The 25,164-nt window shown below is 39.4% G+C and overlaps 1 protein-coding gene across 1 annotated transcript; it reads left to right on the forward strand.

Moving 5' to 3' along the window:
- SF3B5 (splicing factor 3b subunit 5) lies at nucleotides 19,490–20,240 on the forward strand. Its single transcript, XM_003121152.4, has 2 exons — nucleotides 19,490–19,914; nucleotides 20,024–20,240. Exon 1 carries the CDS (start codon nucleotides 19,634–19,636, stop codon nucleotides 19,892–19,894), a length of 261 nt encoding a protein of 86 aa, XP_003121200.1. The 5' UTR covers nucleotides 19,490–19,633; the 3' UTR covers nucleotides 19,895–19,914; nucleotides 20,024–20,240.

Consider the following 25,164-nt stretch of genomic DNA (forward strand, 5'->3'; position numbering starts at 1 on the left):
CTTGCATCGCTGGGATAAATCCCACTTGTTCATGGTGTATGATCTTTTTAATGTATTGCTGGACTTGTTTTGCTAGTATTTTGTTGAGGATTTTGGCATCTATGCACATTGGCGATATTGGCCTGTCATTTTCTTTTTTTGTGATATCTGTCTGGTTTTGGTATCAGGGCAATGGTGGCCTCATAGAATGAATTTGGGAGTATTCCTTCCTCTGCAATTTTTTCAGTAGTTTCAGTGGGATAGGTGTTAAGTCTTTTCTAAACTTTTGATAGAATTTGCCTGTGAAGCCATCTGGTCCTGGACTTCTGTTTGTTAGGAGTTTTTAAATCACAGTTTCAGTTTCAGTGCTTGTGATTGGTCCATTCATGTTTTCTATTTCTTCTTGGTTTATACTTGGAAGATTGTAACTTTCTAATAATTTGTCCATTTCTTCTAGGTTGTCCATTTTATTGGCACATAGTTGCTCGTAGTAGTCTCTTAGGATTCTTTGTATTTCTGTGATGTCTATTGGAACTTTTTCATTTTTAATTTTATTGAGTTCTCTCTCTTTTTTTCTTGATGAGAAAAGAAAGCATTTTCTCATCAAAGGGAGTTTATCAATTTTGCTGATCTTTTCAAAGAACCAGCTTTTAGTTTCATTGATGTTTTCTATTGTTTTCTTCATTTCTGTTTCATTTCCTCTTCCTTAAATAGACTTCCTTAAAGTCTATGCTTTTTTTCCCTTCTGCTAACTTTGGGTTTTGTTTGTTCTTCTTTCTCTATTTGCTTTAGGTGTAAAGTTAGGTTATTTATTTGAGATTTTTCTTGTTTCCTGAGGTAGGCTTGTATTGATATAAACTTCCTTTTTAGAATTGCTTTTGCTGCATCCCATATGTTTTGGATTGCTGTGTCTTCATTGTCATTTGTTTCTAGCTATTTTTAAATTTCCTCTTTGATTTCTTCAGTGATCTATTGGTTGTTTAGTTCCATGTTGCTTAGTCTCCACATGTTTGTCTTTTTGCAGTTTTTTTCTTGTTGATTTCTAGTTTTATAGCATTGTGGTTGAAAAAGATGCTTGATATGATTTCAGTTTTCTTAAATTTACCAAGGCTTTTTTTGTGGCCCAGAATATGATCTATCCTAGAGAATGTTCCAAGTGCTCTTGAGAAGAATGTATATTCTGCTGCTTTGGGGTGGAATGTTCTATAAATACCTATTAAGTCCATCTTTTCTAATGCATCACTTAAGACCTGTGTTTCCGTGTCAGTTTTCTGTCTGATCTGTCCATTGCTGCAAGCAGGGTGTTAAAGTCCCCCACTATTATTGTGTTATTGTCAATTTCTCCTCTTAAGGCTGTTAACAGTCGCCTTATATTCTTTATATACAAGTGCTCCTATGAAGTGCATATATATTTACAATTACTATATATTCTTCTTGGATTGATCCTTTGTTATGCATTGTCCTCCTTTGTCTCTCGTAACATTCTTTTTTTAAAGTCTATTTTGTCTGATATGAGTATTGCTATTCCAGCTTTCTTTTGATTTCTATTTGCCTGGAATATCTTCTTCCATCCTCTCACTTTCAGTTTGTATGTGTCCCTAGAACTGAAGTGGTTCTCATAAAGATATATATATCTTATTTTTGTATCCATTCAGCCAGTTATGTCTTTTCATTGGAGCATTTAATCCATTTACATTTAAAGTAATTATTAATATGTTTGTTCTTATTGCCATTTTGCTAATTGTTTTGGATTTGTTTTTGTTGGTCTTTTTTCTTCTCTTCTCTTGTGGTTTGATGACTGTCTTTAGTATTGTGTTTTGTATTGTGTTTGGATTGCTTTTTCTTATTTGTGTGTGTATCTATTGTAGATTTTTGGTTTGCTGTTACCATGAAGTTTTTTTTTCATTTTTTTATTACTCAAGTGAATTTATCACATCTGTAGTTGTTTAATGATCATAACAATCTGATTTCACAGGATTTCCATCCCACAGCCCAGGCACATCCCCCCACCCCCCAAACTGTCTCCTCCAGAGACCATAAGTTTTTCAATGTCTGTGAGTCAGCATCTGTTCTGCAGAGAAGTTCTGTCTGTCCTTTTTTCAGATTCCACATGTCAGTGAAAGCATTTGATGGTGGTGTCTCATTGTGTGGCTGACCTCACTTAGCATGATAGTTTCTAGGTCCATCCATGTTGCAAAAAATGCTGGTATTTCATTCTTTTTAATGGCTGAGTAATATTCCATTGTGTATATGTACCACATCTTCTTCATCCACTCCTCTGTCGATGGACATTTAGGTTGTTTCCATATCTTGGCTATTGTAAATAGTGCTGCAATGAACACTGGAGTACGTGTGTCCTTGCGAGTCGTGGTTTTCTCTGGATAGATGCCCAGGAGTGGGATTGTGGGATCAAATGGTAGTTCTATGTTTAATTTTCTGAGGAAACTCCATACTGCTTTCCACAGTGGTTGCACCAATTTACAATCCCACCAACAGTGTACTAGGGTTCCTTTTTCTCCACACCCTCTCCAGCACTTATTGTTTGTAGACTTTTGGATGATGGCCGTTCTGGCTGGTGTAAGGTGGTACCTCAGAATGGTTTTGATTTGCATTTCTCTAACAATGAGTGATGTTGAACATCTTTTCATGTGTTTTTCGGCCATCTGTATGTCTTCTTTGGAGAACTGTCTGTTTAGATCTTCTGCCCATTTTTTGACAGGTCTTGTTTGTTTTTTTGGTATGGAGCTGCAGAAGGTGTTTATAAATTTTGGAGGTTAATCCCTTGTCAGTCGATTCACTTGCAAAGATTTTCTCCCATTCTGTGGGTTGTCTTTTTGTGTTATTTAGGGTTTCCTTTGCTGTGCAGAAACTTTGAAGTTTGATTAGGTCCCATTTGTTTATTTTTCTTTTTATTGTCAATACTGTGATAGGTGGATCTAAGAAGATGTTGCTGTCGTTTATGTCAGAGAGTGTTTGGCCTGTGTTTTCCTCTAAGAGTTTTATAGTGTCTGGTCTTATATCTAGATCTTTAATCCATTTGGAGTTAATTTTTGTGTATGGTGGTAGGGAGTGTTCTCATTTCATTCTTTCCCATGTGGCTGTCCAGTTTTCCCAGCACCACTTATTGAACAAGCTGTCCTTTCTCCATTGTATATTCTTGCCTCCTTTGTCATAGATGAGTTGGCTGTAGGTGCGTGGGTTTAATTCTGGGCTTTCTATGCTCTGCCACTGATCTACATTTCTGTCTTTGTGCCAGTACCATGCAGTTTTGACGATTGTTACCATGAAATTTTAATATAAGAATCTTTATGTATGAAAGATTGTTTCAAGTTGCTGATCTCTTAGTTGCAAATGCATCTCCAATATGTTGCATTTGTACCCTCCTCTTCTCAAAATTTCTAGTATTTGCATGTGGATGATTTCCTACCTTTACTATGTTTTTCTTTACCAATGGGCCTTCTTATTTGTAACCTTTTTGTTTTTATTTTTATTTATTTATTTATTTGTCTTTTTGCCATTTCTTGGCCCGCTCCTGCGGCATATGGAGGTTCCCAGGCTAGGAAAAGAGCCACAGCAACGTGGGATCCGAGCCACGTCTGCAACCTATACCACAGCTCACAGCAATGCCGTATCGTTAACCCACTGAGCAAGGGCAGGGATTGAACCCACAACCTCATGGTTCCTAGTCAGATTCGTTAACCACTGTGCCACGACGGGAACTCCAATTTTTTTGTTTTTAGTTGTGGCCTTTTCTTTTCCACCTAGAGAAGTTCCTTTTGTATTTGTTGTAAAGCTGGTTTAGTGGTACTGAATTCTCTTAGCTTTGCTTGTCTGTAAAGCTTTTGATTTCTTCTTCCAAATCTGAATGAGAGCCTTTCTGGGTAGAGTATTCTTGGTTGGAGGCTTTTTTCCTTTCATCATTTTAAGTATATCTTGCCACTCCCTTTGGGACTGCAATTTCTACTGAAAAATCATCTGATAACCTTATCAGGATTCCCTTGTATGTTATTTGTTGCTTTTCCCTGGCCTCTTTCAATATTTTCTCTGTCTTTAATTTTTGTCAGTTTGATTAATATGTGTCTTGGAGTGTTCCTCCTTGGGTTTATTTTATATGGTATTCATTGTGCTTCCTGGATTTAAGTGAGTGGTGCTGTTCTCATGTTAGGGAAGTTTTTAGCTATTATTTTTTCAAATATTTTCTCTGGCCCTTTCTCTCTCTCTTCTCCTTTTGCCACCCCCTATAATGTGGATGCTGGTATATTTAAAGTTGTCTCAGAGTTTTCTTATACTATCCTCATTTATTTTAATTCTTTTTTCTTTATTCTGTACTGCATCAGTGATTTCCGCCAGTTTATCTTCCCCCTAGCTTATTTGTTCTGCTTCCTGTATTCTGTTATTGGTTTCTTCTAGTGAATTTTTTAAATTTCAGTTATTGTATTTTGCATCTATACTTGCTTAATCTTTTTTTTTTTGCCTTTTCTAGGGCTTCTTCCCATGGCATATGGAGGTTCCCCGGCTAGGGGTCTAATCAGAGCTGTAGCTGCCAGCCTACACCAGAGCCACAGCAATGCTGGATCCAAGCCACATCTGTGACCTACACCACAGCTCATGGCAATGCCAGATCCTTAACCCAGTGAGCAAGGCCAGGGATCGAACCCACATTCTCATGGTTCCTAATCTGATTCATTAACCACTGAGCCATGACAGAAACTCCTATACTTGTTTTAATCTTTAAATCTTCTATTTCTTTGTTAAATATTTCTTATAATTTATCAGTTTTTGCCTCCAGTTTTTTTCCTCTAAGATCTCGGATCATCTTAATTATCATTACTCTAAAAACTTTTTCATAGAGGTTGCTAATGTCCAGTTCATTTAGCTTTTTTTCTGGATTTTTTTCCCCTTATTCCTTCATCTGGATCTTATTTCTCTGCCTTTTCATTTGGTATAGCTTTTTGTGTGATCGCCTTATTGTAGGCTATCAACTTGTAGCCTCTCTTGCTTCTGGTGTCTTCCCCCTTGTGGGTGAAGTTGGTACAGGAGCTCATTGCAGGCTGCCTTATGGGAGGCACTAGTGGCTGCCCACTGGTAGGTGGAGCTTATTCTTGTCCCTCTGGTGGGTAGGGCTTTGTCTCTGGGTGTGATTAGAGGCAGCTGTGTCCTAGGAGGACTTTAGGGAGCCTGTTTGATGATGGATGGGGCTGTGTTCTCACCCTGTTTGTTGTTTGGCCTGGGGCTTCTCATCCCTGATGGGTAGCACCAGATTTTTCCCAAATGATCACCTTCAGGGAAGTTCACATTGATGATTATTCCCGAGACCTCTGCCTCCGATGTCCTTTTCCCCACAGTGAGCAACACCCACCCCCTGTTTTCCCAGGAGATCCTCCAAAACCTGCAGGTAGGTCTGACCCAGATTCTTATGCAGTTTCTGCTTTGCCCTGGGACCCAATGCACATGAAATCCTGTGTGCACCCTCCAAGAGTGGAGACTCTGTTTCCCCTAGTCCCATGGCGCTCTTGCACACAAGCCCTGCTGGCTTTCAATACCAGATGCTCTGGGGGCTCCTCCCAATGCCAGACCCCCAGGCATGGGAACCTGACATGGGGTTCAGAACTCACACTCTTGTGGGAGAACTTCTACAATATAGTATGTTTCCAGTCTGTTGGTTGCCCATCCGGTGGGTATGGGATTATTTATATCATGAAAATGCCCCTCCTACCATCTCGATGTGGCTTCTTTTCTGTCTTTGGGTGTAGGGTACCTTTTTTGGTAGTTTTCTATATATTTTGTTGATGGTTGTTCAGCAATTGGTTGTAATTTTGGTGTTTTTGTGAAAGTTGAGCTGAGATCCTACTCTGCCATCTTAATCCCGTGATTGCTAAGTTTAATTCATCTTCTACACTCAATCCTGTCTTTTAGAAATACAACATGTTCCTATCAAAATTTACATTCCAATGTTAGTACAGGTTTGGTGTTTTGTTTTTGATACAACTATAGAAAAAATTTTGGCACCAAATGAACTTTTAGAAAGTGTTAAGGCTTTATAGAGACTAATTTCTCAATGCAATTTAGAAATTGAGAAAAGAATGCCAAGAATTTTTGAGTCTTTCAAATATAGGCAGTCCCCAGTGCATAGAACTTCTTCCACATAGAAGACTACCCCCATCAGGCTCACATGTATAGAAACCCACTTCTGCTACTCCTAGTGACCAGACTACACAGGAACTGTAAGCCCACACTTACAGCCTCATGGAGGAAACATAAGAGAGGGAAAATGTGGAGAAAGTAAGGCAGAATGTTCATTCATTGCTGCCCCAAGGCTCTTGCTATAGTTCACCTTTTCGTCTTTCCCCCAGGCCTGTATTCCTATCTCTGGTGCCCCCCATTTCCACTCCAGAAGTCCCTGTGATTAGGTAGAACTAGAGAGCTTTTCATCTCATTTGGCCAACAGCAGTGAGTGGTGGGAGGGGGGTGAACCATATAGGTGAACACCACAATGTCAGTTTTCTTCTTGGCAATCCCATTTGGAATTCACAAATCATTTGATTCTACATTAAAGACAAAAACAAAACCATAGTTATAAATGGTAGCTCATTTCTACAACTAGAACATTTCACTGTAAATTAAAATTAGTATGTTTGGCCTAAAAAGCTAACTACCCCTTATGACATTTTTTAATGGGGGGGGGGAATACTGTGAATTTAAAACAAATTTCTTATAATGACTTTTGAACCACAAGCCATTTAAAGGATGGAGACAGGAAGTACTTGTTAGAGTCACATGGAATGAGTGTTTCTTGGCTCCAACATCAGCTGGGCAATTGAAAGAGGAAAAAAAATTGTCTTTGGTTGACAAAGCCATGTGCAGATCCCCTCAGTGTACCAAGTATAAGAAGTGGAACTCGGCAGGTGGCTCTTGCAGCCACGTAAGCAGCTAAACTGATGGGAGTGTGACTAAACATGGTTATTGCTTTTCTAAATTTTAATAATGATGAAGCTCTTTCTAGCACTTGGCCTTAACTTTGTAGGCACACACATATGAATAGCTCTGCCACCCAAACATTCTCCTCTCTTAATAGCTGATCCAACAGAGAAAAACTGTAGCTCTGTAGGCACCGACTAGGAGAAACTTTTCACCTGACAGATTAAAGAAACATGACTCTTGCCAATCCATTACCTTTGGCCAAATATCATGGAACCAACCAGTTGAAATGTCACTATCGAACTTAAACTTCTGGTCTGAGATCTTCAAGTCTCTTCTGGAAATTGTTTGTCAATATGGTCAGAGGTTCTGCAAAACTTTATAAAATGGCCTAGCGAACTTTTCTTCCTCGTTGATGTACCTACAAAATGACTTTTTTCTGGAAAGGTATCTGAAACAGATCAGAGTCAGTAGTCCTTTATGTGAGGCTGGTCTTTTTATACTGATTTTTAGATATTAATAAGGAATTCAAACTGCAGAGCCCCAGGTTCTTGGGAATCTCTTCTTCCCACCATTAACAGGAATAAAGCCCCAAGAAGTTTTTAAATAACCTCATTACCTGAGTATTTCTGTATAAATTTAAAGTTTTACTGAAGTCAGTGGGCCCAGAGAGAGGAAGAACTATAGTTTGTGAAGGAAACTGTCCACATCATTAGTTAAGAGTAAAGGCTGAGACTTAAGGCTGGGAGAGAACCAAAGAACAATTCACAGGCAAAACCACCTGTAGAGACCCAAACCCATCCCTTGCGAACAAAAGGCAAGAATCTCTATGTAAGATCTGGTCAGGGTTTTCCATGGCAGAAATGGGACACCTCAGAAGATCAGGGTACCACATCTTTCCATAAAGCATAAGACCAAGAGCAGCAGTCTTTGTTGACGACTACTGAGGAAAAGCAATTAAGATGTTTCAAGAAAAGACCACAGAACAATAGCTGGGGATGAAATTTTAAAAAGGGTACGTTTTGGTTTAGCGGTGGTGGTCACAAGAATGAAAACAGAATCCCTGAAGGGTAAATGGCATGAGGCTCTAAAGGGGGTATCCAGAGACAGCCCACAACCTTTAGTGTTCCTGCTGTGCCTTCCTTCTCTATCCCACAGCCATGGACAGGTTGTTCTTGGTTTTCTTTCTATGGCTCTCAACTCTGCTGTTTTAGTCATTTCTAGACATCCAATCAGCTGGCAGATCAGTGATGCAACAAGGATGTGATCCTACTTCATGGAACCTCACTGTGGCCTTGCACCCTGCACCCCCGACCCTGCCCATCTTACAGCTCCCCTCAGGTGGGGAGTTACAAATGAGCATGCTCTAGGAAATCACACTGGGTAGCCTGGAAGGCGAGGCCCTGTCTGTTGCTCTTGGGGAGGCTTGCAGGTACACGACCCCATCCCCCACGCCATCTTTGGGCTAAAAGACACATTAATATTTGAGAGCCTGTCTCTCGGGTTTCTTGTTTGGCTACAGGGAAGCAAGTAGCTTCTCTTAGTGGAAGAGTTGCTGGATTTGCCTCCTGGCAGGATGAGGATTCTGTGAGGCTCCTGGCTGTGAGTCTGGGGCGTGGGCTCGGGCTCCTTGGCCCACCTCCCTCCTGCCTCCTTTTTGGTTCAGCTCTTTTTAGGGAAAAGATACTCATTGTAATTTAAGGTCTAAATTTGGGTCTCCTCCTTCACATAAGAAAACATGATCCTTGGGTTTGTTTAGATGTGCCAGAGTGAAGTGGCAGTGATTGGGGACCCAAAAATGTCCCTGGTCTTCCCACCAGGTGGACCAGGATGCCATCCATCTGTCAGAGGCACCACTTCCTCTCCACCTGGGGGACTGCCCTTTTAGATGTGTTCTGAGGTTCATCCCTTGATCCAAAAAAAAAAAAAAAAAATTAGATGCCACCCTATTGGGCCTATTTGCAGGAACAGCTTTTTCTGGACTTAAAAAAAGACTGCTTGATGACCTGAAGCTGGCTGGCCACTCTCTCCAGCCCTTGAACTTGTTGCCTCCAGCTTAGAGCCTCCCTCTGCCCTCATAATCTTTATTCTAGGTTTAGTGCATTTTGTGTCTCATTTACGAAACCCTTCTCTTCTCTATCCTAAGGTCATGAAGCTATTCTCCTATATTAATCATTGAATAACTTTATAATTTGTCTCATGTTAGATCTCATATCCACCTGGGTTGACTTTTGTGTATAATATGAATTAGGAGTCCAATTTCTTTTCTTTTTTTTCCCAGCTCCACTCTTCTCTCACTTCCCTGCAATACACCTCTGTCATTTAGCAAGTATCCTTTTATGTGGGGGCCATTTCTTTTTCTTTCTTTTTTGGCTGCTGGAATATAAAAATACTGTCACTTTTTCATACTGATTTTATGTCCAGCAAACTCCCTTAAATATTTTAAGCAACGTTAATGGATTTAATATGTTCACATTACTTTTAAACGTTTCAAATGCTTAACCAAGCAAGCGTATGCTCTCTGTAAGAAAAACCTTCCAAAGCGTTTCAAAGACTCTTGTAAATCTGTTTGAAATAAATAGAATCACATTTATCTGTCAGATAGCCTAACATGCCAAATTCTCTTAAGTATTACAAATACTTTCAATAACATACATAGAGATTATTACTAAACCTAACCAAATATTAATACTAATGGTTGATTTAATGTATCATCTCTGTATTTAATGATAAATCCAACTCTGCTTAAAAAGTCAGTCACTCACCTATAAGTGAAGCAGCAGCTTTTTTTTTTTTTTTTTTTTTTTTTTTTTTTTTTTTTTTTTTTTTTTTTTCTTTTGTCTTTTGTCCTTTTGTTGTTGTTGTTGTTGCTATTTCTTGGGCCGCTCCCGCGGCATATGGAGGTTCCCAGGCTAGGGGTCAAATCGGAGCTGTAGCCACTGGCCTACGCCAGAGCCACAGCAACACGGGATCCGAGCCGCGTCTGCAACCTACACCACAGCTCACGGCAACGCCGGATCGTTAACCCACTGAGCAAGGGCAGGGACCGAACCCGCAACCTCATGGTTCCTAGTCGGATTCGTTAACCACTGCGCCACGACGGGAACTCCCAGCAGCAGCTTTAACATTGAAAATGATCAGAGAGGTTCCACTTCAGGAGCACTGAGGTTACCATATAGAGCAAGTCACTGTTCTTATTTCTGCAATTTATAACTGGAAGATTACTGACCAGTAAGAAGTTTGAGACTGGGAAGAAGACCTAGGGTAAGCCTAGGTTCAGGGTTATCTTTTCTCAACTCCTCTGACACCTGAGTCCTAAAAATAATCTCTTAAATTAAGAGTGGCCTCCCAGCCCAAACCCTTCAAGTGGAATTTCTCAGCCTGCTTCATTGAATTCATAAAGTAAATACCAAGCCAATAGCCATTCATTGGACACTCTGCAGGTCCAGGGGTGTGCACGCCAGCAGCAAGGTCAGCCTTCTGGAGGACAGACTAGGGAAGAAGTCTGCACAAGCCCTGTAGTTCTCAGAATTTGTGTTTCAAAGCTTGATCTGTGTGTTTTTGATTCAGGGGTTAAGGGAGTATCAGCAGAGATGGGTATGTCCCCTTGACCATGGACTTTGCAGCTCATGGGACAGTGAGCCATAGCAGGACTATCTAAACTGAGGGGGGCCCAGGGCAAGGCCACTCTTGATTTAATCAAGGATTCAGAACTGCATTAAAAGTAGCACAAAACTTTAGGTGCTTTTATGACTTTTTTTTCTTTTCTTTTTAGGTCCCCACCAACAGCATATGGAACTTCCTAGGCTAGGGGTTGATCGGAGCTGCAGCTGCCATAGCCACAGAAACACTGGATCTGAGCCACATCTGCAACCTACGCCATAGCTTGCAGTAACTCCGGATCCTTAACCCACTGAGGGAGGCCAGGGATCAAACGTGTATCTTCACGGACACTACGTCAGGTTGTCAGGTTCTTAACCCACTGAGCCACAATGGGAACTCTGACTTTTTAAAGTAAAGCTATTCTGCCAAATACAAAGATTACCCTAACAAATCAAGGGATATAAAAGTAGAGACAAAAGACTATACCAACATCATTTTGCTATCTCAAGGGCTCCATAGATGTGACTGTGACTGGTAATATTTATATATGGTTCCTCAAACAACTGGAGCAGTTAACTCACTAAAGCTTATTATTAGAGCAGTCCTCCATAGCTGTAATGTTAGAATTCCTTTGTAAGAGAGACTTGGAGGCAGATACCTAGTTGGAAGTGGGGAGACTTGAAACTGCATTTGCGGAGCGGTTTACATAAGCTGAAGAAAATGTGCCAGGAACAGGTGGGGAAAGGGCACCATTGGTACTTTGCCATGACTGTGTGCCAGTCTGCTCCATCCCCCAGATTCCTTTCTGGCCTTAGGCTACCATAAATAAATTAACAGCATTAAAAATATTAGGCTTGCTTCTGTGTCATTTTCTTTTTGGGCCACTGTAGACAGCATATTAATACAGATCCTTTGGGAAATGCTAAGTTAGAAAACACTCACAGGCAACATATGAAGGGGATATAATACAAATGAATAAAATCATAAAAATACACATGCAGATTTTAAAACGATTCTATTTTATAAAAGTGCAACTTGTAAAAAAGTGAAAGAAACCGTACTTGAATGAGAATATCATCCCTTCTCTTCTATACACACACTTGTTCTAAAAATTCAAGAGGAAACAACTTCCCTGTATTGATTTAAAGCTGCCAGGCATTAAACCTTCGCAAGGAACTAGACAAACCTTACACATTCTCACATTCAAATCAGAGGAAAGGTATAAACTCAGCTCTTTTCTTCCAGGTTCACCTGTGACTTTTACTCTAGGCAAACAGTAATGAATCCCATGTTTAATTGGACACCTGAAATGGTGCATGAAAGGTCAGTCCCATCCATTTCACTTCTTGTTCTTAGATTCCATATTCTAATTTGTGCTTACTGACTTTCAAGGACTCGGCTAAACTGGCTCAGCTGTGAAAAACTATTCCTTGCGATCCTTTTGGATAACTAAAGCAGCTGTAAAACAGTTAAAATTTAGTATATTCATAACTTTGTAAATTCTTGTCATGGATTTTTTTTTTCCTCTGACATTAACTCCACAGAAAAAACTCTTCCCCCTAAATCCACATCTCTTAGGCTCAGAGTGAAGGATAATCATGACTTTGGGGTCCTAGCTCCTAGGGGTTGCTTTGAGATTTTGGCACCTCCATGCCTAATCCAGTGTGAGAACAGTATTCTAATTCAACAAGTATTTATTGAGTTCCGACTATGGGTAAGCCATTATATTAACACAATAGAGAGAAAAGTTACATAATTCAAAGGAACTTATATCAATGAAATAATGCCATATGTACCCAGTTTTCAGCATAATTTATGTAATTATTCCTTTATTTGTTGGCACCAAAATTGTTTCCAATCTTTTGTGGTCACTCAAAATGCTGTCATGAACATGCATTCATTCATTTATTCAATGAATATTATTCAGTACCTATGATGTGGTAATCATTAATCTTAGTACTGCAAGATTTTATATTACTGCAACAAATGGAACATATACCTAACATTTCAAAGTTCCTTTGTGGAATTTCTCCCATGAGAAATTTTTTTCAAAAATTACACCAGCTTGTGATTGAATGTTATCACTAAACAGAAGGGGACCAGCCTGTAAAATTTCAAGTGAAAAGTTATTGAATGCATGCCCATGGCAATTGTATCTACCCTAGGAAAGAGTATTTTAAAAAGTATGGAACACTTTATCCTTTTGAGGTGTGTGCCCAATTCAAGGTAAAACCCTTCAAAAATTAGGAGTTCTAAAGGTGTGCTCGAGTATATGAAACCTGTAGTAGCTGGGAAAAGAAAAGCTGAAGCTAAAGATATTTTTAACCACAGCAAAACAAGATCATCTTTGGCAAGCTTCTTTTAAAAAAATTACCTAAATTCCATAGCACCTAAATTCTATATCATCACTTAATCCAACTAAACATAAAACCCCAAAGTAAAATTTGTATGATGATAAGGGAAGATTGTTTGTTTTTCTCCTAAATTATCAAAGTCTTAGTTGCCTTTGAAAATATGGTAAACCAAAGTTTTGTCACAAGGTACCTTTCCTGCTTACCATGGTCGAGAAACTCGGGGTTCCTAATTATAAAATGTTCTCAACCACTGGTCTTTTTGTTAGCTTTAAACACTGTTTTGGCGACCCCTAGTGTGAAACATGATATCAATACCTGTATATACAGAAAACTCTTAATATTTTAAAACTTGCTTACAAAAAAAGGGTATTTAAAATAATTTTTCACCAAAGGAAATGTGATTTTACTTCAATTTGAACTTTGTAACTTTGTATTTTTCTGCAATAGTAATAAAATTTATAATTTATAAATACATGAGATAGTTGACAATCCGTAAGAGGATGGTTATTTAGAGTATCATATGTCCATACAATGGAATATTATGCAGCTATAAAACAAGACAAAAAACAATAAAAAGAATGAAGAAGCATCTTATGAGATTCATGTGAAATGATCTTCATGATATGTTAAAAAATAAAAGCAAACAAAGTCAAAGTAGAGAACTATGGTGAGCATTTTGCTACCATCTAAATTTTAAAAGAGGAAATATCATATATATCTGTATGCACTTAAGTAATTATATGATATGTGTGTTTTCATTTTTAAAAATCTCTGGAAAGATAAGCAAGATACACATAGCAATGGTTGCTTATTGAGGGTGGGCATGAGCAATGGGCAGATGCTGGGAACTGCATTCCTTTGTACATTTTCTTGGTTTTGAATGATGCCTTGATCATTCAAAATATTCAATGGCTTTTTAAAAAATTTAAAGCCAGTAGCCTTAAAGATAGGCAAAGAAAAGATGAAAAGAGAAAATGTTTCCTTGCATTTCCCAGCCAAATATAATTTTCTGAGTAAAAACATGTATTTTCTTTCTTTTCCTTATACATTTTTGACTCTATGTCTTTTCCAGTGGAATCTTGTCTTGCTTATTTTCCTTACACAAATGCCAAATTATAAGAAGTCATTTGATAGTTACATTGAAGCAATCCTAACAGGCAAGTTTGACTTGAGGCAATATCTTGGGATAGGAAATTGTAATAGTTCTCCTGGTATGTCTTGCCAACAAGGCCATTGGTTCCAGACCAAAAGTCTTTATTGGCAAGAATTGTAAGAGAAATGTGATATTCTTGGGACTTCCCTGGTGGTCTAGTGGTTAGGACTTGGCACTTTTGCAGCTGCAGCATGGGTTCAATCCTTAGATTGAACACAATCAAGCCGCTGCATGCTATGGCCCACCCCCCATGCCCACCTCCCAGCCCCCAAAAAAGTGGTGACAATTTAAGATCCATAAGGAACATCTTCAAATATATATAACAGATACCCAGGAATAAATCTAATAGAAGCCGTGAAAGAGTCATGTGGAGAAAATTATGCAAGCTTTATTATTTAAAGTCAAAAAAGTAGGCTTAAATAAATGGAAATATTTACCATGTCATAGATGAGAAAACGCAATATAGTTAAGATGACAATTCTCCCAAGTAAATCTTTAAATCCAATGTAACTAATACTGAAACTGAAGCAGGGTTTTTTTTGTGTGTGTTATCTGTAAGCTGATCTTATTAAATGGAAGGGTTTTGGTGACTTTGAGGGTCATTTGGAGAAATGTACAAAATACTAATCAGAGATTTATTTAGATTTTAAAAGTTAATGTTCAGTTTATTAAAGTTATAAATCAAAAAACCACCTCTTTCCTTAACCTATTAAATTCAGCCAAAAAAAAAAAAAATCCTAGGAGGTCCCGTCATGGCTCAGTGGTTAATGAATCGGACTAGGAACCATGAGGTTGTGGTTTGATCCCTGGCCTCACTTAGTGGGTTAAGGATCTGGCATTGCTGTGAGCTGTGGTGTAGGTTGAAGACGCGACTTGGGTCTGACATTGCTGTAGCTCTAGCGTCGGCTGGCAGCTGTAGCTCCGAACAGACCCCTAGCGTGGGAACCTCCATATGCCGTGGGTGCAGTCCTAAAAAGACAAAAAGAGAGAAAAAAAAAAATCCTAAACTATTTGTTAGTCTAGCAACTTTTCACAATTACTCTTAAGAAACTTTTGGATAAAATTTAGTTTCATGCTAAATATTTGTTTGTAAACATTTTATACCATACCTTTCATGTAATACTTTAGTTTTCCTTATAAGCATCGCAATTGTCTGAACTTAAAGAAAATCTTGGAGTTCCTATTGTGGCTCAGTGGGTTAAGGACCCATAGTTGTCTCTGTGATAATGTGGGTTCAATCCCTGGCCTTGCTCAGCGGGTTGAGGATTTCACGTTGCTGCAGACTGCAACATAGGTCACAGGTGCAGCTTATATCTGGTGTTGATGTAGCGTAGGCCTCAGCTGCAGCTCAGTTCAACTTGTGGCCTGGGAACTTCCATATGTTGCAAGTGCATCCATAAAAAGAAAAAGAGAGGGAGTTCCCCATTGTGGCTCAGTGGAAACAAACCTGATTAGTATCCATGAGGATGCAGCTTCCATCCCTGGCCTTGCTCAGTGGGTTAAGGATCCAGCATTGCTGTGAGCTGTGGTGTAGGTTGCAGATATAACTCGGATTCCATGTTGCTGCGGCTGTAGCATACACTGGCAGCTGTAACTAGATTCGATCCCTAGCCTGGGAAGTTCCATATGCCACACCTGTGGCCCTGAAAAAACAAAAAAAAAAAGGAAAATCTTTTCATGTACTTAAATTATTTTCACAAATCTAATTAATCAAATTTACAAATATGTAAAAAAAAATCAACCAAGGTCTCATATATTCCACCTCACTGTATAAAACAGTGCTGAACTATGCCCCCCGCCACCCGGTGCAAATTCAGACAATGAAGTCCTAATAACCCCCAGTAACTCAGAATGTAATCTGGAGATAGGGCCTTTCTGTAAAAAACAAGGTCATATGGGTGGCCTCTAAGAGAGAAAATGCCTGTCTTCAAGACAAGGAGAATCCTTAGAATGAAGCCAACCTTCTCAACACCTTAATCTTGGACTTTGAGCCCCCAGAACTATCAGGAAATTAATTTCTATTGTTTAAGCCACCCGGTTTGCGGTACTTTGTTTTGGCAGCCATGACAAACTAATACCCCTTGGCTCTTAGTTGATACATATAAATGTATTTTCCATCTAGTTCTAAATTTCTTTGAATTTGAGGTTTTTCTCTCATATGCTTAGAATCATGCTTAATAATAATATTAATTTTCATGCCTTTATTTGACTACTCAATCACAATTTCCATGCAGATTTTACTGACAGTTCTAAATTCATGTGAAAGAGCAAAGGCTCAAGAATAGTTATGATACTTATGAAAGAAAGATATTGTACAGGCTTTCACCCTGTCAGATATCAAATCTTATTATAAAGGAACAATAATTAAGATTTGTGTTACTGGTATGCATATAGACAAAAGAGACTAATAAAAACGAATGCCCAGAAACAGACCTATGCATATATAACTGGAGCATTAAAGATGAGTAGTGAAAGGATGACTATTTAATGGGTGATTGATAGTCACTGGGAACTAGTTAGCTATATAGGAGCATATTTTAAAATTAGATCCCTAAAGGAAAGCAAAACAAAACAAAAACATCCAGGTGGGTTAAATTTTTAAATATGAAAAACCAAAATTCTAAAACTTTTAAGAGAAAATGAAGGAAATTACTTTTTACAGCCCCGGAGTACAAAAGAGTTTTCTTGGAGTTCCCATCGTGGCTCAGCAGAAACAATCTGACTAGGAACCATGAGGTTGAGGGTTCGATCCCTGGCCTCACTCAGTGGGTTAAGGATCCGGCGCTGTGGTGTAGGTCATAGACCTGGCTCGGATCTAGCGTTGCTGCAGCTGTGGTGCAGGCCGGTGGCTACAGCTCCGATTTGACCCCTAGCCTGGGAAACTCCATATGCCATGGATGTGGCCCTAAAAAAAAAGAGTTTTCTTGATTTCATTTTTTAAGCCAAATGCCAAATGCACAAACCATAAAGTAAGGCTGATACATCTGACTACTTCGGTATAACAAATGATACCACAAAGAAAGAGTAAGATGAGCCCCAGACTGGAACAAAATATTTTCCTTGCATGTTACTGGCAGGCCTAGAATCCTGAATATTTAAAGATTTCCTAAAAAATTAGTAAGAAAAAAACAAACATCCCAATAAGAAAAATGGAGCAAGGATATGAATATGCAAGTCACATGAACAGGAGTATAATAGGCCAATAAACACATAAAAAACATACCCAGTCTCCCTAGTAAGCAAGGATATGCAAATTAAAGGGACAATGAAATTTCAGTCACCCACCGAATTTGAAATTTTTTTTTTAATGTCTGAGGACACCAGGTTTTGAGAAGGATGTAGATCAAAAGAAATTCACATTCTGCTGGTGCAGCTGCTTTGGAGAATAATTTGGCAATATCGAGCAAAGCTTGCAGATGCTCATCCCTTTCTCAACTACTTTATTCCTATATACATGCCCTAAAGAAATTCCTTTATGTGAAGAATGTATGTACAAGAGTATTCACTGCAGTCTTGTCTCTTATGACAAAAATGTGAAGTTAAATGTCTGTTATTACACTGACATATTTTGGTATATTAATTTAGTAGCATACTAAATACACAATAGTAAAAATGAGCTAAAGCTACATAATCAACATGGATATTGACAAGGGAAAAAACTTTTATAACAATGCATAAAGAGTGTCAATGAGGCTTTAAAACCTACATAGTAAAAACGTCTATTGTTTATGGATATACTAATTTTCAGCAGTCAAAAAACCAGACTCAGAATGTTTCTAAATTCAAGAGAGGATCCTGAAATGAATGAATTAGGGAGCCGGATACAGAGAATTCTTCGAGTTTATTTGTATAGCTTTATTTCTTTCAAAAATGAAAACCAAAATAAAATAACAAACTTGGAAATGAAAATGGCAAAATGGCAAGGTATGATATATCTGGATGGTAAATCCACAGGTATGCCTTATAATAACCTCTATGTTTCAGAAATGAAATATTTGTTATAACCAAGTTCACACTTAAGGGGGAAGTTTTTTTTTTTTTTTCCAATTTTTGGTACAGGCATTTGATCCCAGAGGGAACTGTTTTACCACTAAAATTTTTTAATAAAAATTATATATATTTAAGAGGTGCAACATGATTTGATATACATATACACAATAAAATGGTACCACAAACTAATTAACATATTCACCTCCTCACAATTTTTAGTATTGATACAGTATTAACTATAGTTAACTATAGAGCTCTAAACTTACTAGTCCTATCTAACCGTAACTTTATACCAGAATAAAGATACTTTAAAGTTATCTTTCTCCCAGTAAAGAATTTATTTGGCCGTCATACAGGTTTTTTTAATCCATTCATCAGATGTTTTTTGAGAAACAATCTCTGCGAGGCTCTGTGGCTAGCATAACAGAAGCATATGATACAAGACATCATCTCTTTTTCATTAATATTTTTAAAAATATTACTATTTGAATTTATTGAACTTCGCATTTTGGGGTTTTCTTTGTGGATTTCATGCTACAAATAGATCAAGTAGATAGATGTCTCACCCTCAAAAAAAAAAAAAGACATCATCAAAAAAGTAGTTTTTCTCAAGTAGTTTGTATTCGTGTGGGGAAGTTCTTAAACCAAAAACTGGATATAAAGTGATAATAACAAAGAGATGTACAGGATGAAAAGAATTTACATCTGTCTGGAGTAGCCAAAGTCAATTTCAGGGAGATACTTTCGAGCTGACTTAAAAGGGAGAAGTGTTTGCCAGGGGAACAAAAGCATTCCACGCAGATGGAACAGCTCGTACAGAGAACTGGAGAGAGCAGCACGGGAACGTTTGAGAAGTAGAGGCTGAGGGCCTGTAGGTGGGGTGAAACTTGTTGGGAGGATGTCAAAATTAGAAGCTCAAAAGGAGGAGCCTGTTGTGGGGGCCTGAATGTGTCGGAACTGGTGCTGTACTTAGGTCACTAGGCGGGAAACGGCGGCCCCGCAAGCGATGAAAGAAGTTTCCACACAACTTGTAAGAGACATGGCTGGGGTCAGACCTTGAGTTTCCTGACTTCAGGGTGATCCACCCCTGGTTGTGAAACGGCTACTGTACCCTCTGTAGCTCCGAAAGCGGAATTGCACAAAGAGCTCCTTTCCCCAGTTGCTTACAGCCTTGTACTACTTGTTTCCCACTTCCTCTCGGCCCCCCATCCGCCCGAGGATGCTTCCTGCCTCCCAAACACCGCAGTCCATTCAGTCTCTCAAACCCACACACAGAGGTCCCAAGAAGTCTCTGCGAACCAACCCTCGGAAACCACAAGTCCCAGCATGCAAAGCTCCTGTTAGAAAAGGGCCGCTAGATGGACCAGCATGCAACGCTCTGCGAAGGAGGCGGGGCTCTCTATAGGGAAGGCCCACTGGTAGCGTTGCCGAGGCAACTCCAATTCCGTGACAGAATACACTTCCGCCTGGGAGGCCGGGGACCGCGAGTCGCGCTGCTTTGTCGCTGTGACGCCATCCACCTGCGGCCGCGCGTGTACAGAGGTTCCGGCGGGTGGCTCCTCTCCGGCTTGAAACCTTAGAGCGGCTTCTTCTCGTCTGCGGCTTCTGACCTGCGAGCAAAGGAAAAAGCAACGAGATGACAGACCGCTACACCATCCACAGCCAGTTAGAGCATCTGCAGTCCAAATACATCGGCACCGGCCACGCCGACACCACCAAATGGGAGTGGCTGGTGAACCAGCACCGCGACTCCTATTGCTCCTACATGGGCCACTTCGACCTTCTCAACTACTTCGCCATTGCCGAGAATGAGAGCAAAGCGCGAGTCCGCTTCAACTTGATGGAGAAGATGCTGCAGCCTTGCGGCCCGCCCGCCGACAAACCGGAGGAGAACTGAGACCTCACCGTCTCACCGCTGTACGTGAGCACCTCTCTGCGTTCCTCCGGTTTGTCGTCATTCCCGCGGGTTCCTCTCCCAAGTGGACGGATTCTTCATAGCTCTGCTTTTCGTGCTTTCTTTGTACAGAGGTCCTTACCCGGGGCGTTCCGTCCGACCTGCCTTCCTGTGGAACAAAGTGTTGGGAGACCCGTCATAACCCCTGAGAAACTGAACAGTGGAGAGATCCTAAAGTCTGCAGACGTTAGAGGAGATATGGCTGGAGTGAGATGGGATTAAGAGGCTCGTTTTTGGCTAGTTGACTGTCTTCGTTGCTTTTTCTATAAAGTTTAGAAATGTTTCGGTCTCTTGGTGTGGACTACTTGTGTTCTGGTGGAGGGGCCAAGGAGGGCTCTGGGACTGTGGTTTGCCGGGTGGCGGGGGGTATAAAGAAGGGAAGGGTTGGGGAGGGGTTCAACAGTAGCACAGGGCCAAAGTTCGTTGCCAGACACTTAAATACGCTCTTTATAATATTCTCCAACCCTGACTTCTCCCAGGAACTTTTCTCAGGCCCTTAACACATTCACTATTGAGGTTTGTGATCACTGTGTCCTTTTTCTTTCATACAAAAAAAAAAAATCTTGACTCGCTTTGCCTTCTCTCTGTAGATTACACCTCTTTCTTTTGGAAATACGTGGACATATCTTGAGTATTGACAAACTGTCAAATTAGTTCTTAAATTCATTCAGCAAATACGTGTTGAATTTTATGTGGCAGGCTTTAAGGACCTATATTACACTGGTTGGGGGAGCAGAAGACCACAAAATTTGCAGACATAAGCAAGCACATGTTGGAGGGTGCTGTGGAGAATGAGAGTAGCAGTAGGGTTGCAGTTTTAAGTAGAATGCTCAGGAGTTCCCATCCTGGCTCAGCGGAAACAATCTGACTAGGATCCATGAGGATGCAGGTTTGGTCCCTGACCTCACTGAGTGGGTTAATGATCCGGCTTTGCTGTGAGCTGCAGTGTAGGTGGCAGATATGGCAGGGATCCTGTGTTGCTGTGGCACAGGCCAACAGCTACAGCTCTGATACAGTCCCTAGCCTGAGAACCTCCATATGCCACCGGTGTGGCCCTAAAAAAAAAAAAATCCATAAATAAGATGTTCATGTTAAACTATTGAGAAGGTAACATTTAAGCAGAGACTTTAAGGAAATGAGGGAAATACCATGCGGAAAACTGGGGAAATCGTTTCCCAGGTAGAGGGAACTGCCAGTGCAATGTTCCTACTACAGGGATTGTGGCAGGCTTACTGGAAAAACAGCAAACAAACAAGTATGATTGAAGGGAGTGAGTGAGGGAAAGAGTAGAGGGATAGATTATGGAGGGAAACAGATAAAAGTAGAGCCTGATTGGCCAGTGTAAGGACTTGTGGCTTTTACCCTAAAGAGGTGGGGAGCCATTGGAAGATTATTAAGTGATACAGTCTGACATATTTTAGATCAGTGGGTCTCAAATGTTTTGACCTTTGGACATAATTACATTCTTAGAAATTCTTCAAGACCCCCACAGAGCTTTTGTTTTTGAGAGTAATAGCTGTTGATAGTCACCAAGCTAGAAATTAAAACAGAAAATTTAAAATACCTAGTAATTCATTTTAAAATAGCAATAGTAAAACTATTACGTGTTAACAACATTTTTGTGAAAAATAACTACTTTCCAAAACAATTTAGTGAGAAGAATGGTGCCTTAAAAAAAACAAAACAAAACAGGCGTTCCCAGTGTTGGCCTTGGTAACGAACCTGACTAGTATCCATGAGGACTCTGGTTCAATCCCTGGCCTCTCTCAGTAGATTAGAGTTCTGGCATTGCTGTGAGCTGTGGTGTAAGTTGCAGCCATGATTGGAGTCTGCGTTGCTGCGACTGGCATAGGCCAGCAGTTGCAACTTGGACTTGACCCCTACCTGGGGAACTTCCGTATGCTATATGTGCAGACCTGGAAAAAAAAAAAAAAAAAAAAAAGCAGTTTTGCAGATGACTTCAATGTCTGGCTTAATATAAGACAGCTGAATTCTTTTTTTTTTTTTTTTTGTCTTTTTAGGGCTGAAACTGACATATGTGTATGAAAGCTCCCAGGCTAGGGTTCAAATGGGAGCTGCAGCTGCTGGCCACAGCCACAGCCACAGCAACGCCAGATCCAAGCTGCATCTTCAACCTACACCACAGCTCACCACAACACCTGATTCTTAACCCACTGAGCAAGGCCAAGGATCAGAACCCGCCTTTTCATGGGTACTAGTAGGTTTATTGCCACTGAGCCACAAAGGAACTCCAAGACAGCTGGATTCTTGTATCTTCTACATTCAAACTATTGGGATATGATTTTGGTTGAAGTATGAAAAATCCATGTCACATAAATATATAGTAAAGGAGAAATATTTTAATAGCCTTTCCAAGTAGTTATGGATATTCTTTTTTTTTTTTTTTTTGCAACACCCACAGCATGTGGAAGTTCCCAGGCCAGGGATTGAACCTGCACTACAGCAGTGACCAGAGCCACTGCAGTGAGAAGGGAACTCCCCAATTATGGATACTCTTTGATACATTAGCAAAGCCCAACAAGTGGTAATTTCTTAGAAGTTAGTTACAACATGGAATCTGATCAATGAACTTTTCATTGTCTAGTACATTAAAATTCATTAATCTGGAGTTCCTGCTGTGGTGCAGTGGGTTAATGATCTGGCTTTTCTCTGTGGAGGTGCTGGTTCAATCCCTGACCTGGTGCAGTGGGTTTAGGATCCAGTGTTGCTGTGAGTTGCAGCTCTGGCTTGGATTCCATCCCCGGCCCAGGAACTTCCATATGCTGTGGGTTTGGCCATTTAAAAAAAACAAAATTTTTTTCTCTAATCTGTCTTTTGCTCATACATGATTTTGTAACATCTTACATTGGTCAGTTGGAAAGTTTTGGCTGAGTTATAGGTGCTGCATAGATGTTGACACATTTCATTGTATATATCAAAATATGTACTTTGTGCATATTATTAGTACTTTGTGCATATTATTAGTATGCCACTGATCTCATCAGGGAAGTCATACAGTATTAGAAAGCTGAAAAACTAACAGTGATGCTATAAGTTTTCCACAACTTTCAGTTTTTGCTTGATAGCTTAAATTTGGCCACTGGTAGCAAATACTGTCTGTTGCTTTCCTTGAAGTAACAGGCTTAGTTCATTTTCAAGAAAATATCTGTCAAATACCCGGTTCTAAATAACCATAGTTGTTGATCTTTCAGTAAAGGTGATCTTCCTTGAGAAAAAAAAGTAGCCAGTTCAGTTTGCAACTCAAATAATAGCAAGTGCTTTTTCTTGAGAAAACCATTGTGTTTTGATAACAGAAATGCTTTATGCATACTACCAATTTTGCCACATGAAGAATGTGTTTTAAAAGATGTATCCTCATAGGCTAAGATTTCATAAAATCAGTACTTTATATTGTTTTGTCAAGGACATTCTTAGGTGAAACTGAGTTGATATTTTTGGTTTTGTTTTGGTTTCATTGAGAATACATGGCAGTGGAGAATCCAATGACTATTGTTAGTTTGGTACCTGTGTGTGTGTGTGTGTATATTTTTTTTTTTTCTCCTCTTTTCTGGTTGCCCTGAGGTATATGGAGTTCCCAGGCTAGGGATCAGATCCGAGCTGGAGTCATGACTTAAGCTGGATCCTTAACCCACTGTGCAGGGCCAGGGATCAAACCTTCGTCCCAGTGCTTCCAAGACGCTGCCAATCCTGTTGTACCACAGTGGGAACTCCCGGTGCCATTATCTTGACTGATGCTAAGTGCTAGTGCTTTTACTCACTATTGCTTTTGTACCATCTAGACAAATATTAACAGTGCAAATGGCAAATAAAATCTTAGTATTATTAGGAAAATAGTATTGACTTTCACAGATGTTCTGAAATTCCTTTCCCACCATTTTCACTTGAAAAAAAAAACTGATATATTAAACTGTGATTATTTAGACTTGAGTATTTGGCAAATATTTTTTCAAAAAAGGAATGAAATGGGCCATCATTTCCAGGAAAATAACTGAACTGTTTCAGAAGATCTCTCTGGCTGCTGTGTTGAGAATTGATGTAGGTAATGTGACAGAGTATAGATTGTAATTGTCAGCAATTAAATAAAAGTATCAACACTAATGCTTTTTCCCTGTAGAGAACAGGAGCGAGTCAAATCCCCATCCTTTCAAAATTTGCACAAGAATGAGCCCCTGTACCTGACTGGAGTCTGTAGCCATAGACCAAGACAGAGGACAACTTGCATTGGAAGTAGAGAGGAAGGGACTGGATATGTAGTATGGGGTAACTTATATAAAGAATCAAAGGAGTAAGGTGGACAATGAGAACAGTATTTAGACAAGTAATCTAAGACCTCCATGAACTGGCTTGGATTTATATTGTTAGAATTTACAAAGACAAAGATTTTGGACTGTTTTTATTACCTGATGTATCTCAAGTGTCTAGAACAGTGCTCAGGACATCACACGTGTTCCATAAATGTCAGGAGTTGAATATGTAAAGATAGGACTTAATCCAGAAGATATACTAATTCATGTTGTAGGCAGTCTTCAACTTCACCAAAATAGGTCATACCAAAGAAAAGAGACATTTGAAAACATGCTTCTTAGATAGTAATAATAGCTAACATATGGATAGTTTTTATGGTGTGCTAAGTGTTCTATCTTAATTCCTCTGGGAGGTATTTTCTTTGTTTTACAGATGAAGCAGTTTCAGAAAAGCTAACTGCCCAAGGTCACACAATTACTATGTGGCTAAGCCAGGATTTGAACCAGGTCTTTCTAGTTCCAAAGTACAAAGTCTTAAATACACTGTTGCCCAAGCAAGTCTAGTATGTGAAAATCATATCAGAATAATTTGAAATAAGTTATTGTCTCAGATAAGAAATGGAAATATTAAAAGTTTAGTAGATTATAATGAAGGAAGGTCAGCCCAATGTGAAAGTGGCTTATCTAAGTAAAAAAATGTAATGTCAAATATATTGAATAAAGTTGATTTTAATGGGGAGAATGATAATTTGTGTGAAAAAAAAATCCATTCAAGGATCTGAAAGTAAACACATTGCAGTCCATATATATTTAATTGAAGCTGTTATTCTTTTTCTGTTCTGGTAGAAAATAATATTTGTATCAAACACAGGAGGGCAGCAAATGATGCTGTGATAGAAACTGCTTTTGGAAAGAGCTCTAAACTGGTAGATTACGCTAACAGGAGAA

The sequence above is a fragment of the Sus scrofa genome, chromosome 1 (genome assembly GCF_000003025.6).
Source record: "Sus scrofa isolate TJ Tabasco breed Duroc chromosome 1, Sscrofa11.1, whole genome shotgun sequence".
Taxonomy (NCBI): Eukaryota; Metazoa; Chordata; class Mammalia; order Artiodactyla; family Suidae; genus Sus; species Sus scrofa.